This window comes from Mycteria americana, chromosome 3 (genome assembly GCF_035582795.1).
Source record: "Mycteria americana isolate JAX WOST 10 ecotype Jacksonville Zoo and Gardens chromosome 3, USCA_MyAme_1.0, whole genome shotgun sequence".
NCBI classification, from domain to species: domain Eukaryota; kingdom Metazoa; phylum Chordata; class Aves; order Ciconiiformes; family Ciconiidae; genus Mycteria; species Mycteria americana.
Genome location: NC_134367.1, coordinates 37570421 through 37584625, shown reverse-complemented (window position 1 = coordinate 37584625; position 14205 = coordinate 37570421). Strand labels below are relative to the sequence as shown.

General features: G+C 38.8%; 1 protein-coding gene across 4 annotated transcripts in view; it reads left to right on the top strand.

Moving 5' to 3' along the window:
- PHIP (PHIP subunit of CUL4-Ring ligase complex) overlaps positions 1–14205 on the top strand; it is a 117241-nt gene that overhangs the window by 70004 nt on the left and 33032 nt on the right. For all 4 annotated transcript variants that reach the window (XM_075498239.1, XM_075498238.1, XM_075498237.1 and 1 more), the window contains 4 exons: positions 1296–1433; positions 2316–2499; positions 3199–3322; positions 13755–13895. In XM_075498239.1, coding sequence (XP_075354354.1) covers positions 1296–1433; positions 2316–2499; positions 3199–3322; positions 13755–13895 — 587 coding nt within the window. The remainder of the gene's footprint in view (positions 1–1295; positions 1434–2315; positions 2500–3198; positions 3323–13754; positions 13896–14205) is intronic.

Below are 14205 nucleotides of genomic sequence, written 5' to 3'. Positions count from 1 at the left end.
GATACATAAAAAACATTAATTTTGTTCAGGTAGCAGTTCCCTTATTTAAGACCGTTCTTGGGTTATTAGTAGTATTTCCCATTGCATGAGATCACCAAATAAATCTGTCTCACTACATGAGTCAGAAAACATCCAGCTGTGGTTATACCAGAGCTCATTCCATGATTCCAAGCTTCTGCTGCTTTAGGGAAGTTGGCTTCCCTACAATAACCTTGAAACTCTGAGAGCACTGTCTTAAATAGTTACGTTCTTTCTGCATACCATCGTCTGTTAAGAGATGGCTGCTTCTGTCTAGCCACATAATCAAAGCTCTTCATTTCATGGCACAATGACTGTAATATCTTGTATTTGATCTTGCAAAGTGCAGTTTATACTATGATATCTCTTTGGAATCATGCTGGAAAAATAATTTCTGTAGCTTGTTTCTTTGAACATTGTCATCCCTCATTACAAAGTTTTGCAAGTTCTGCTTCTCTTGACCAGAGCTTCCCACCACTCTGCTCCACCATCTAACTATTCCATGTGGAGGTATCTTACTTCCTTTTCAAGTCAGTACTGTAACCCTTGCCTTTTTCTCCATACTGCTCTAATTTTTTTGTGTCCATTGTGACTATGAAAAGAGGTTTTGTGTTGTTTATGCTTAACATGCTGTAGTTTTTGCTTGCTGCACAGAAACAGTATTATTACCTTGTAATCACTTCTGTGAGAACTATTTCCTGCCTTTCATTCAAGAGACATACCCAAAAGGAGGTTTTCTGGCTATTCTACGTACCAAAGAAAATCAGCATTACTTAACCTGTGCCATCATTATGTCTATGTGGAGCTCAATCAAGCATTTTTACTGCTTGCTGTTCTCTAGTATAGATAATTCTTTTCTAATTCAGTTAGACCTTCTTGAAGTAGTTCTTTCATTGAAGTTTATACTGAAGTGTTTTATAATGCATTTGGGGCAGGCTAAGCACGCATTTGAACAATTTACGTTGACTAAGTGGGCAAGTAAGAATTGTATCAAGCTTTTGTGACTTGCTGGCAATTGATCAAATTTAAACTTTTATTAGGAGTGGCATGTGATCATCTTGACTCTGCTTCAGAAAATATAATGCTCTCAATATTAAGAAAAAAGTTGTCCTGTTTAAAAAAATTACTGTTACAAAAATATGCATTAGCCCATACTTACAAGTACAGTATATAATCACGTGTAAGTTTCAAAGCTAAAACTTACATGAGCTGTTTGTAACATTTGGTTCTTCAAATCAACATTTGTGTGTTGTTGTTTTGTATATTTTACTTCACAGGATTGAATCAAGTTCTTAGTCAACAAGCAAATCAAGAAGTTAGTCCATTGGATAGCATGATTCAAAGACTTCAGCAAGAGCAGGACCAGAGACGTTCTGGGGAGGCAGGAACCAGTAGTACCAGCCGGATAAGCAGAGGTAGATTACTGGGGGATGGGTGTTGTGGCTTTTCTGTTGAAACAGCTGAGAGTTAGAAAATGTAAATCATATTATTGTGCATGATTTGTGCATTTTGTTGAACTACTAGAAAGGACGTATTGAGCCATAAAAAATAATACAGCTTTCCCATCTTTTTTTACCTTTCTGCAGAATCTCAGCATTCTTAACGTTACAAATTTGTCTTTGTTAAAGTTACTCTCTACTCACTCGGGGAACTTGCAGCAACTGCATTTCCTTAGAAGTAACTACCCTACTGTTTACTCTGGAATTGGCCATCTACTTGATTGAAATCTGAATTGTCTCAAATAAGGAAATAGGAGGGAGAAAAGAGGAAGGAGCTACTTGTTTCTCAGTACAGCTGTTCCATGTTTCAGTGTCTTGCACTAGATTACACAGTAGTTTTCAACTATTAAAAATCATGGTTGGCAATCCACCTGAGTAAGCGAGAATAGCTTATGTGTGGAATGATGTGGGAAAATTTTGAAATTTTGCTGCAATGTGGGTGTTTGAAGGATCTTGCATGCGTGTGTGTTTTGGTGGGGGTTTGCATAAATGTTTTCAAAAGCATTTTTAAAGAAAAGCAAACCAGTGAAACATTTGCTTCACTTCAGATTGTTCATACATCTGCTCCTTTTAAATGTGAATTTTTAAACAGAGTACTGCAGCCTAGTAGCTGTTTAAGTGTGTGTGTTGTGGTGACCATAGAAAATGCTGAAATAGTTATAGTTAGTTAATATTTGATTTCTTCTGAAGTAATCGATTAAGTGAAATTCTTTTTTTCCTTTCATTTTGAATTTTTCTTTTTAAATGCTTTCTTTAGAATTTCAGATCAGGTACAACTATCACTTTTTGACTTTTTAGGATCTGTAAGTTCTACCTCAGAAGTACATTCACCACCAAATATAGGATTAAGACGTAGTGGACAAATTGAAGGTGTGCGTCAGATGCATAGCAATGCACCAAGAAGTGAAATAGCCACTGAGCGGGACCTTGTGGCTTGGAGTCGAAGGGTTGTAGTGCCTGAATTGTCTTCTGGTGTGGCCAGGTAAATATAGGCCAAGTTTGCAGTGAATTTTAGTTTGGTGAACTTAATTAAATTGAACAGTTTTGGAATTCACGTTGTCATAGAACTATTTGTGTGGTATTTATATATTCTGTGGTCTCATATTTCTTATAAAATCGGTTTCCGTTTGAAATCAATTGTTGTTTCCATATCACTTGAAAAATCTTGGAATTATAGAAGAATTGTGAATAAAAATTGACCATTTAACAAATGACAGAGTAATTTAACTTGTATATGCAATGGGATCTAGCTGCCTTGATGTTTTCTGATTTGTACCATAAGATTACAGTATGTTTTAACTCCATTTGTTCCTGCCATTATATGGCATTTTATGGCTGGGACCCTGACCTAATCCATTAGGTGCCTGAGGTGAATTTCAATTTCCAAACTGGAAATTTATTTCATTCAGTAATTAACTCTTGTGATGAGAATACTTATATCAGTAAGTCAAAAAACCCTACTAGTCACAATCAAACATAAACTGCTCTAGCTTTTTGAAATAAGATTGAAATCTTACTTTGTTCAGAAAGGATAGTTTTGAAGCCACATTCTGACTGTAAAGAGAAGAACTACTGTTCAAAGAACGTTATAAATGTTCAACATTTATTCCTTGATTTGGAATAGATTCTCTTAGTTGTAGTATTTTGCTTTAAAGTTAACATCTCAATTTTCTTTTTTTAGTAGGCAGGAAGAATGGAGAACAGCAAAGGGAGAAGAAGAAGTAAGGGTGTATCGATCGGAAGAGAAAAGAAAACACGTAACGAGTCACATTCAAAGAGAAAACAAAATACCTACTTTCTCTAAGGTAAATAGTCACTTGTACCTTATCACAGTAAGAAGCATAAAATGTAACTCAACATATTAGGCCACATAAATTTACATTCCTCTTCTCAGTTTTAAATTTAAAAACCAGGGGTACAGGAATTTGTTTACCTCCCCAGAATGAGGAAGCATATGTCTACTGATGTTCAGCTATGTTCTGAATAAACAATGGGGATTGCTTTTAGAACCCCCTAAGTGAGAAGCCCTGTGAATCTGGTATTAGGGACATGATTTGCTGTAGGGATTCTGTCGCTATTAATCAATGCATCCCACTACTGTTGTCTACTGTTTGACATACTGTTCTGTGGAAAGGTTCGATTAAAACTAAAGTCATACTTCTTAACCTTAACACATTTAAATACATCTCCAAATACAGAACTGGGTGTTTTCTCTCATGGTACCCTAATAATCATATTGCAGTCTTGTATGGGATATTTCGAAGTCATGCTTTTCGGTAGAGCTGGAGTGCGTTTTTCAGAAAAGAGGAAAACAGGATAGATGAAACAGAAGGGAATGGGTTTTTTTAATGGAATACATTAAAAATGAAATTGTCATAACTGACTTGATGTTTCATATAACATGCAAAAAAATATAATCTTACGCCTTTATGTCGGTAAGAAAATGTGAAGGAGGTATAGTCTATATTTACAAAAATAATTTTATATCTTGTTTGTTAGAAATTAGTTTTATCTATGCATCTTAGAAGGGCCAAAGCCCAGCTACAACTTAATCTGGCTACTGCCATAAAAGACAACAAAAAATGTTTCTGTAAACACATTAGCAACAAAAGGAGGGCTAAGGAGACTCGGCATCCTTTATTGGCTGAGGGGGGAAACATAGTGACAAAGGGAGATGAAAAGACTGAGGTACTTAATGCTTTCTTTGCCTCAGTCTTTAATGGTAAGGCCAGTTGTTCTCTGGGTACCCCACTCCCTGAGCTGGAAGACGGGGATGGGGAGCAGAATGAAGCCCCCATAATCCAAGGGGAAATGGTTAGCGACCTGCTACACCACTTAGACACACACCAGTCTATGGGGCTGGATGGGATCCACCCAAGGGTACTGAGGGAGCTGGTGGAAGTGCTCACCAAGCCACTTCCAATCCTTTATCAGTAGTCCTGGCTAACCGGGGAGGTCCCGGTTGATCGGAGGTTAGCAAATGTGATGCCCATCTACAAGAAGGGCCAGAAGGAGGATCCGGGGAACTACAGGCCTGTCAGCCTGACCTCGGTGCTGGGGAAGGTTATGGAGCAGATCACCTTGAGTGCCATCAATGTGGCACGTACAGGACAAGCAGGTGATCAGGCCCAGCCATCATGAGTTTATGAAAGGCAGGTCCTGCTTGAGTAACCTGATCTTCTTCTATGACAAGGTGACCTGCTTAGTGGATGAGGGAAAGGCTGTGGTTGTTGTCTACCTAGACTTTAGTAAAGCCTTTGACACTGTCTCCCACAGCATTCTCCTGGAGCAACTGGCTGGTCATGGCTTGAACGGGCATACTCTTTGCTGGGTGAAAAACTGGCTGGGTGGGCGGGCCCAGAGAGTTGTGGTGAATGGAGTTAAATCCAGTTGGTGGCCGGTCACAAGTGGTGTTCCCCAGGGCTCAGTATTGGGGCCAGTTCTGTTTAATATCTTTATCAATGATCTGGATGAGGGGATCGAGTGCACCCTCAGTAAGTTTGCAGACAACACCAAGTTGTGTGGGAGTGTGGATCTGCTTGAGGGTAGGAAGGCTCTGCAGAGGGATCTGGATAGGCTGGACTGATGGGCCAAGACCAATTGTATGAGATTCAACAAGGCTGAGTGCTAGATCCTGCACTTGGGTCATAACAACCCCGTGCAACGCTACAGGCTTGGGGAAGGGTAGCTGGAAAGGTGCCTGGTAGAAAAGGACCTGGGGGTGTTGGTCAACAGCTGGCTAAATATGAGCCAGCAGTGTGGCCAGGTGGCCAAGAAGGCCAATAGCATCCTGGCTTGTATCAGGAATAGTGTGGCCAGCAGGACTAGGGAAGTGATCATCCCCCTGTACTCGGCACTGGTAAGGCTGCACCTTGAATAGTGTGTTCAGTTTTGGGCCCCCCACTACAAGAGAGACATTGAGGTGCTGGAGCGTGTCCAGCGAAGGGCAATGAAGCTGGTGAAGGGTCTAGAGCACAAGTTTTGTGAGGAGCGGCTGAGGGAACTGGTGTTGTTTAGCCTGGAGAAGCAGAGGCTGAGGGGAGACCTTATTGCTCTCTACAACTACCTGAAAGGAGGTTGTAGAGAGGTGGGTGTCAGTCTCTTCTCCCAAGTAACAAGTGATAGGACAAGAGGAAATGGCCTCAAGTTGTGCTGGGGGAGGTTTAGGTTGGATATTAGGAAAAATTTCTTCACCGAAAGGGTTGTCAATCATTGGAACAGGCTGCCCAGGGAATTGGTTGAGTCACCATCCCTAGAGGTAATTAAAAGATGTGCAGACGTGGCGCTTGGGGTTTAGTGGTGGACTTGGCAGTGTTAGGTTAATTGTTGGACTCGATGATCTTAAAGGTCTTTTCCAACCTAAATGGTTCTGCGATCTCACATGCTTATCTGTGCTTTTCTAGCTAAATAACCAACTATATTTTGCAATAAAGGAAGTAAATTTTAAGGAACCGTGAAGAACCACCCATGCTTTGGGGTTTGTAGTACGTTTATTCTAGATGAGACTGTTTCACCCTTAATCAAAAGTGTAGTAAAACAGAGGCCTTCAAGAATGCCTGCAAATTGTTCATAGAAGAGTAAAAATCACTTACGGGGTTCAAGGTGGAAAAATGAAGAAATGAAGTATTAAGAACAAGTATACAAAAGATTGTGCAGCTCTTAACTTTATCAGAGTACCATACTTAATGCCTGTGGTGGTTGTTATTAACTTTCTTGGGGAGGAAGGGACCGAGATTGAAAGCAATCTGAAAATAAGTAAATTTCAGATGCTTAGTGGTGCTTCTGTATTTTTTGATAAAGATGAATTAATTTTATGTGCAGTAGAAAGAGTTAATTTGAAATGGGCAAGTTTCTACTTGATGCTAAATTTGAGTGTTCAGTTTTGCTTCTTTTTTCATACTCAACCAAAGTAAAGCTTTCAAAAGAAGTGAGATGAACACTCCCTCACCCCCAAACAGTCCCCTAATAATTTTTAATTTCTTCATTAAATTTCTTACATTTTTCTTCAGTTTCTTTCTTGTATGAAAATTGTGTGCATTGCTGTCCTACGAAATGGTACTGACATGCTAATTTCAGTGCTGCAGTCACCAACATTAGGTGTGTTTGCCCAAGATAAAGCGAAGAAATATTTTTTTTTTTCAATGTATCTCCAGGTTTTTGTACATAGAGGGAAGAAGCTCTTTGCCACTTTACAGTTTTGGAGGTGGTCATGGCAGGGCTCATTAATGAAATACCAGGACATCAGAAATCTTTTTAACTCCTATTTTTTCTCTTGGGATTAATAGAAAATGAGCCTCACAAATTCAGATTTTAACAAAGTTATTTCTTGTCTTGAGGGGATGTATTTTAGTGCTGAGTTACAGACTTTCTTTTAGTTTAATTAAACAATTGCACTGCCTAAGGGTTTGTTGTTTTTTTTTTTTTTTTTTCCTTCAGCTACAGCCTAGACAAAAGATCCTTCCTGGTGATGTGAATTCCTACCAACTTACCCTTAAATTTCTAATCGGGTTACAGTTTTCCTAAAATATCACTAGGACATAAAAATAGCAGAGTAGGCTAGTTGGTCCAGCATTTTGGTTTCAGCAATTACTTTTATTACATCTTTGAAACAAAGAAACCTAATATGGATGTTTTTGAAAATCTTTTCTCAGGAGAAATTTTTTAGGTACGAAACTTCAAACTTTAAAGGCAGCACTGGATCCTTTTGAGCCCCATATTTTCGTTGTGGATATTTATGCCCTTAAAATCCTTCAGAGCAAAAGCTAGCTTAGGAAAACCTTTCTTCAGTTTCATATGTTTACCCAGAGAAGAATGTGTCCTTCGTTTATCTCGGTCCCTGAAGGATCTGTGATCTGGATTCTGATGGCCAGAATGTGAGGGAGAGGTAACTTGGTAAATCCTTTAGTCAGTTCCCACCTTCGTTCTGAGGCAATACAGCAAAAAGCAGACAGTCATGGTCTCTGCACTCAAGTATGTCAGTAAATTTCCCATATAGAAATTGTTGCTGAATTCAGTAACACTTTCAGAACATATAAATAAATCCTTCTTAAACCCTACAGGACACTTTTTTATGGTATCCCAGGACAAAAACCTCATATTCTTCCGTAGTTTGTTCTTCATTAAATGTGTCTCTCTTTGCAGGACTTGGGTTGTTGAGAAGTACATTAATTCAAATACCTTGAGATAAATCTCATAGGGATTCAGAAATGAGTAGGTATCAAATGGATTTTAAATAAGCAAATTTGCAAGAAGAAAGAGGTGCTTGACTTCCAATTAAACAAACTGCTCAAGAGTTTAGTGATTTTTGTTGTTGCTTATGGTTAGCCTGAACAACACTTCTGCTCAGTAGTGACTGAGCAAGAGGAATGGTGAATTGAAATTGTCACCTTCTGTAGTGCCCATAATAAAATCAAATAAACACCTGGGAAGAGAAGCAAGACTGACTGCACTCCAGAAACTATTGTGTGATATTTTTAGGGGTTTTTTTAAACAGAAATTAGTAACTTAATTATAGCAGCTCTTCTGTTGCTGTTCTATACAGTGACTGTGTGGCTTTAAATACAAGCTATGTTTAGGTTAAAAATAGAACTGGAAAGTACTGTGTAAATCTTCCTTTTCCTTGAGTGTATGCAGTAGGTTTTGATACCGATACCTTGTAATTTGTGTTACAGTAGCGTTGCAAGGCTACAGTCCTTTTGTGTTGCATAGTGAATTCTTCAGGGTTTAATGAGAAGTTATGATCTAGAGGAGATGGTGGAACACCTCAAACAAAATACAGGGGAAAACATTATCTTCTAATAACCTATAGACCCAAGAATTACAGTGCCAAGAATTCTAGAAAGTGTGTCATTCTACAGTACTGTCAGCTGTTCTGGGAACAGAGTAAACAGGGCTTGTATAAAACATTGTCCTTGTATGCAAATTCAGCTGTATTCATACCAGTAGGAAATACTAATTTTTATACCAGCTTTTGAAATTTATCAGTTCTGTTCATATAATAATGATAAAATAGTATTTTCTTCTGTTCCATTCTAACTGAAAGGAGTCAAAAATACAGAAGTAAAATGAAAAGGAGGGCAGGAACAAATGTTAGCATGTCGGATTTCAAGCTAAAGTGTAGGTCAGTAAGGAAGAACACAGAGCAGCTGTAATTACTTTTTGAGGAGATTCCCAAGTCCTATTACTAATTTTTAGTCCAGAGTCATTATAGGGTGTGTTTAAAAGTAGTACAGAATTATGACTCAGTCTTTCTTCTTTAACAATATCTGCAACTTAGATGGAAGTCACATAAGCATTGTGATATTTGAAGTTAGAAACCCCACATTTCTTTGACACAGGTCATACTGAGAAGTGTTTGTATGTGATTGCTTGAGGGACTAATGGAGTTGTGTGGGAGAACCTAAAAGCTTGGGTATTTTGACCTGAATAGTATTTAGTATCATTGATCTGCATGTCGAATGAAGAACTCAGTCTGAGTTTCAAAGTCATTAGTGAGGAGTAGGGTTTTATCTGATTATTATTAAACAAAAACAATTTAAAGTTTTTGGCTGGTTTTTTTTTTAATGACAGAGGATAGAACATGGCATTGGAATTTTTGCATTTTCAAAGTGGAACTCTATTTCAAATTATTGGTTTTTTTCAGGAGCATGCCAAAGATAAGAAGTAAGATAAATAACATGCTTAGGTAAATGTTCCCAGTTCATGTAATTAGCATATTAGTTTATTAAACTACTGGGATTACAGAGCATTTTAATAAATATTAAAGAGCATGAAATTTCTGTATGCTACAAGGTTGATGTGGTGTGTGTCCTAGTAAAAAAATGACAAAAATGGAAATATTACTAATTACCATTAAGTGGAAATTATAAGCAGAAATTTCAAAGAATTAAGACTGGGGATTGTTATGGATGGACAAAAGTAAGCATAGGCCTCTGTTGTGACAGATGCAAATGACTGTATTGTAAACTAACAGAAACCAGTGAGGAGAAATGTGTGCATTGTTTTGCTGAAGGCAACTTAGTTGTTTTCCTCAAAAGTAGTGATTTTTCCACTTATATGTTATTTAAACACTACTTCCAGGTAAATTGGCAAGATGTTAAGAGGAAAACAATCTAAAACCCGAGAGACTAGCACTTAGTGCTTAATGTCCGTTATCTTCACTACTTTTGGAACAGTTCTCACTAATTCCTTACACGTATGTGAGGTGGTAAGAGTAAAAACTAAGTAATTACAAGCACCGATCCAGACTTGAGGGGAGTATGGAAGGATACCCTTTAGCCAAAGAGAAAATGGCACAACAAGAGGCAGTGGGCACAAACTGCTGAAACAAAGGAGGTTTTGCCTGAACGTAAGGAAGCACTTCACTGCGAGGGTGACTGAGCACTGGCAGAGGCTGCTCAGAGAGGCTGTGGCGTCTCTAACCTTGGAGATACTCAGAAGTTGTCTGGGCATGGTCCTGGGCAACTGGCTTCAGGTGGCCCTGCTTGAGCAGGGGGCTTGGACAAGTTGACCCCCCGAGGTCCTTTCCAGCCTCAACCATCGTGTGAAATAAAAACTGCTTTATGCACTAACAGCTTGGGGTATTGTTGTATTTATCATCTGGGGAGAACTCATGGTCATTGAAGAATGTTAAACTTGGGCAAAGGTATATATTAATGACCTTGGTAATGCAAAAGTATCCCTCTCCAGAAAAATAAGAACTGAAATTTAATAAGGACAAATTTAAGTTCAGAGATAAATGTTGGGTTGAAGAATTTAAATAGCTTATCTAGTCAAGAATGAAAACAGTTACGTAGGCTACTTGACAAATTGATTTTTTTCAGCATAACATTTCGGATGTAATGTTGTGAAAAGCATATGCAGACAAAAAAGCCAAAGTTTCCTCTCTTTGTCTTAAAGAGGCAGTGAACATCTATTTAATGTTGGCATTCTGATACTGGACATACGCTTGTGCCCTGTCCCTGTTTAACTTCCTAGTAGAGGCTAATTCCTGTTGTCTTAAAGAAGGAGGAACCATTTTCAGATAAAGAATAGGTACTGCTGGCGAAGAAATAGTATGAAATGGCTACAGCCAAAACTTTCCAAAATTGCTGTAGCCCTGTATGAAAGCACAGCAAAGCTGTGCTTCCTGGTGGAGTCAGGGTCGTAAGGACAGTAGAATGCAGTGGTCTGAGTTGTCAGGACACCACTGAGTTTCCACTGTATCTTTCACAAGTGGTGTTACAAAGATGCTCAGCAGTGTCCAGATGACATGTTTATATCTATCCCTCTCAAGTACAGGAAATGCCATCATTTGTATTTCGCAGAAAAACTGTTCTGACAGTAGCTGTAATTTCTAATGCATCTATAGATTTACTCTGATATTGACTGGAAGTCTTGGATATGACACAAGGTACTTGTCAGCATATATGACTGTTGTACTCTCAAAGGAGAGAGAGAGAGAGAAAGTGATGATTGAACCTCAAATCATAGGGTTATCTTGGCTTTATTTCCAAGCCTTCCATTAGAGTTGAGAGTCCAATTTCAAGCTCTTTCTTTAGGATGTATATTGTTGCGGGGAAGACCATCAGCCGTGTTTCCGCAGTCATTGTTGAAAATGTTGGTGATAGATTCCATTTTGTCAGAAAAAGCTTGTAATACTTCATCTTTCTAGCCAAACCTTCACACTTGACCCCACTCCTCCCCCAATAAATAAAGATCTGCCTGACCCGCAGCTTCTCATCAGATTTTGGCAAAGCTGTGTTGAATAGGAGTGATGTTAAAAGACATTTTTTGGCAAGATGTGGAAGATGTATACCTTATGGTCCTTTTTCTGGTCTCTGCTTGAGCAGTGGGGTTGGACAAGATGAGATCCAGAGGTCCCTTCCAACTTCAGTCATTCTGTCATTCTGTGACTTACGGATAACTACTTGTGGTTTTGTTTTTGTTTTTTTTGGTTTTTTTTTTTTTCCCTCCATTCTTGTTTTGGCATTGCATCTTTCCGAAAGCAGTTTGTTACCCTTTGGCATCACCATGACCCAATATTTATACAGTGAGATTACTTGCTTCCATGAAGAAATGGGGGGGGAGGAGTGGGAGTGTGGGGTGTGTTAGGATGGGTTTTTTCCTTAAGCTTTGAACTGCCAAAAGAGAATAACTGTTTCCGAAATGAAAGAGTAAGGCAAAGTGCTTCAGTTTTCCAAGGATCCATAGTTCTAGTATAAGTAGGGGAAAGCTATATTTATAATAACCATTTGAGAAATCTCATCTCTGAATAGAAATGGGGACTTTTGTTTCTAGAGAGAAGATGTGATCATTACAATTGGGCTGTAATGTAGCTTCTGCAAATATGTCCTTGTTATTGTAAAGGATACTTGACTAATTTGTTTCATTGGGCTTATGTGATTCCATTTCTGTTGTCCATGCTTCCTCATACTGTGTTTCATGATGCTAAGATCCAGGTGGACTTTATAAAATAGTCGCAGTTCAGTAGCAGAAGCAAGTTGCTGTAACGTTGGCTTTTGTGACCTCCCTGCTTCGGCAATGAATCTTGAGAGCTTGATGAGAAGTGAGCAGGGACAGAAGGCTGAGGGACAGAAGGCTGTGTGATGGGCTCAGCCACTAGTCTTAGGGCTTCCTCAGAGCTGTTATGGGTCAGGTCAGAGCAGCTTGAGGAGAATCTGGTATGTGCTGCCAGTTTGAATCCAGAAGAAGGAATGCACCAGGTCTCAAAAGTCTTGGGCAATGTTAAAATGCTGATTGCTGAGCAATCCCATTAGAAGCGTCTCCGGTAGATGTGCTGTCAATGGTAGCTTCCCCAACTTGAATTCACTGGACAGAACAACAGAATGTTGTTCTCTAGTACTCACTGAATAGAGCATAGAGCAGTTTCGTGTTGGTCCCATGTGCTTTGGTGAATACTGTAACACAGTTGTACAGATCAGCTTGCTGGCCTACCCTGGCTGAACTGTTGCAGTCACGCCTGAAAAAGGCATGTATCTTGTAACAGGGAGGGTAGGAGAAAAGCTCTAGCTACCAGAGTTCTGTATTTTAAGGAAAATTGTTGTGGCTAAGGAAAACCAAATCTTCGCTACTGCTGCTTAGCCAAGTTTTAGTATAGTTTTCACCAGAAAGTGTTTTGTGTTTTTCCTCAACAAAAAAATTTAACCTCATGAACCAACTTTCGTCATACATGGCAAGAAAGATCATCTCTTTCCTACAAAAGAAAAAAAACCCAAGAGGAATAGGTACAAGCAGTCTGCCCTACTAGAAGGCTCTGATATTAGTACCTTTCTGTGGTTTGCTCCAGTTCTGCTTTCTTCATCTCTGGGACCTTTTACAACCATATCAGCACCTAATAGATTAGATACCTGAGGTTTCCTTTATGGAAGAAAGAGAGCACTGGGGAAGCGCACCTCCTTTTGTGGCATCTAGGAATGTGTCCAGAAACTATTTCATTGGGTCTGAGCTGGGCTAAAGTTCAAATATGCATGCCAAAAAAATTAGCACAAAACTCTTGAAATGAGATCGTAGCTCTTGATTTTTTGCCAGGGGTAGGGGACTAATACAAGATTACACACTTCATGTAAAAGCAAGTGTTTGCATAATGTATATTCTACAGGAGGAACAAAATCTCTTTCTGCTGAAGTGTGAAGTGTTTCTTCATTACAGCCTTATTTCATTCTTCTGAGCTTCATAAGAACTCTGATTCTTTCCAACTGACTCATTCATTTGAACTTTTCCATGCATCATCTTACCATTTAAAGGCCTTTACTTGGTAACAGTCATGTCTGTATGCTAAGGGATGTATTGCTGTATGAGTGTCTCTTCTGATAGATCTGAGTCCTTAGTTGCAAAATAACACTCTGTACGAGTCCCCTTCCCTCTGGCCATTCTTAGTGTAATTTTGAGCTGTTACAAGCTGTTAGCTGCCTATCAGTGGTTAACTGATATGTACCTTGTAGAGGATGAAGCGTGTTAATAATTCAAGATAAGAATTTTCTGTTATATCTGGGAAGAAATTTTAATTATTTCCAGAATATACTGAACTGCTTGGTGCTTACATTCAACTATGCATGTGGAGTGTTTTCTTCAGCAGCTCTTTAGTTTTGGACTTGTGGCCTGTTTTGAATTTTGTGACATTGAAACTTGTAGCTTTTTGCTACTACAACAGTTGCTTCCTGGAATACTATTACTAAAGAAAATGCTATGTATTAATAAAATGTACACTCAAAAGTGATGTGTTTTGTGTCTTCACAGAACCATTCTCATGATCATTTACTAGACACTAGCGACTCAAGAAAACAGCAAGCTAATCAGCACAGCTACCGTACAAGATACGCAGTAGAAGAAACTGCAAGGCCTGCTGAAGAGTTAGAAAATGGACACAGTTCCTCAGATGTAAGAACCTTATTCATGAGGCAATCTTACGTATTCCATTTATACTTGTTAAGCTCCTGCTTCAGCAATGAATAAAACATTGTTTCTAGTGGAAACTCAGGTTATGTTTTTCATTGTGTGTTTTATTTCACCTCTTTTAAAAATTGATGTTGAATTAGGTTTTCACATGCTGTTGCATGTGTTTATTTTTGACAAAAAAGTAATTGACAAAAGGGAGAAATGCTCATTTGTAAGGGCATTTCGTAAAGTATATGTGTGCAATGTTAAATCTTCCCTATATTTGTGAGCCTAATCGGTATGGCCCATATGG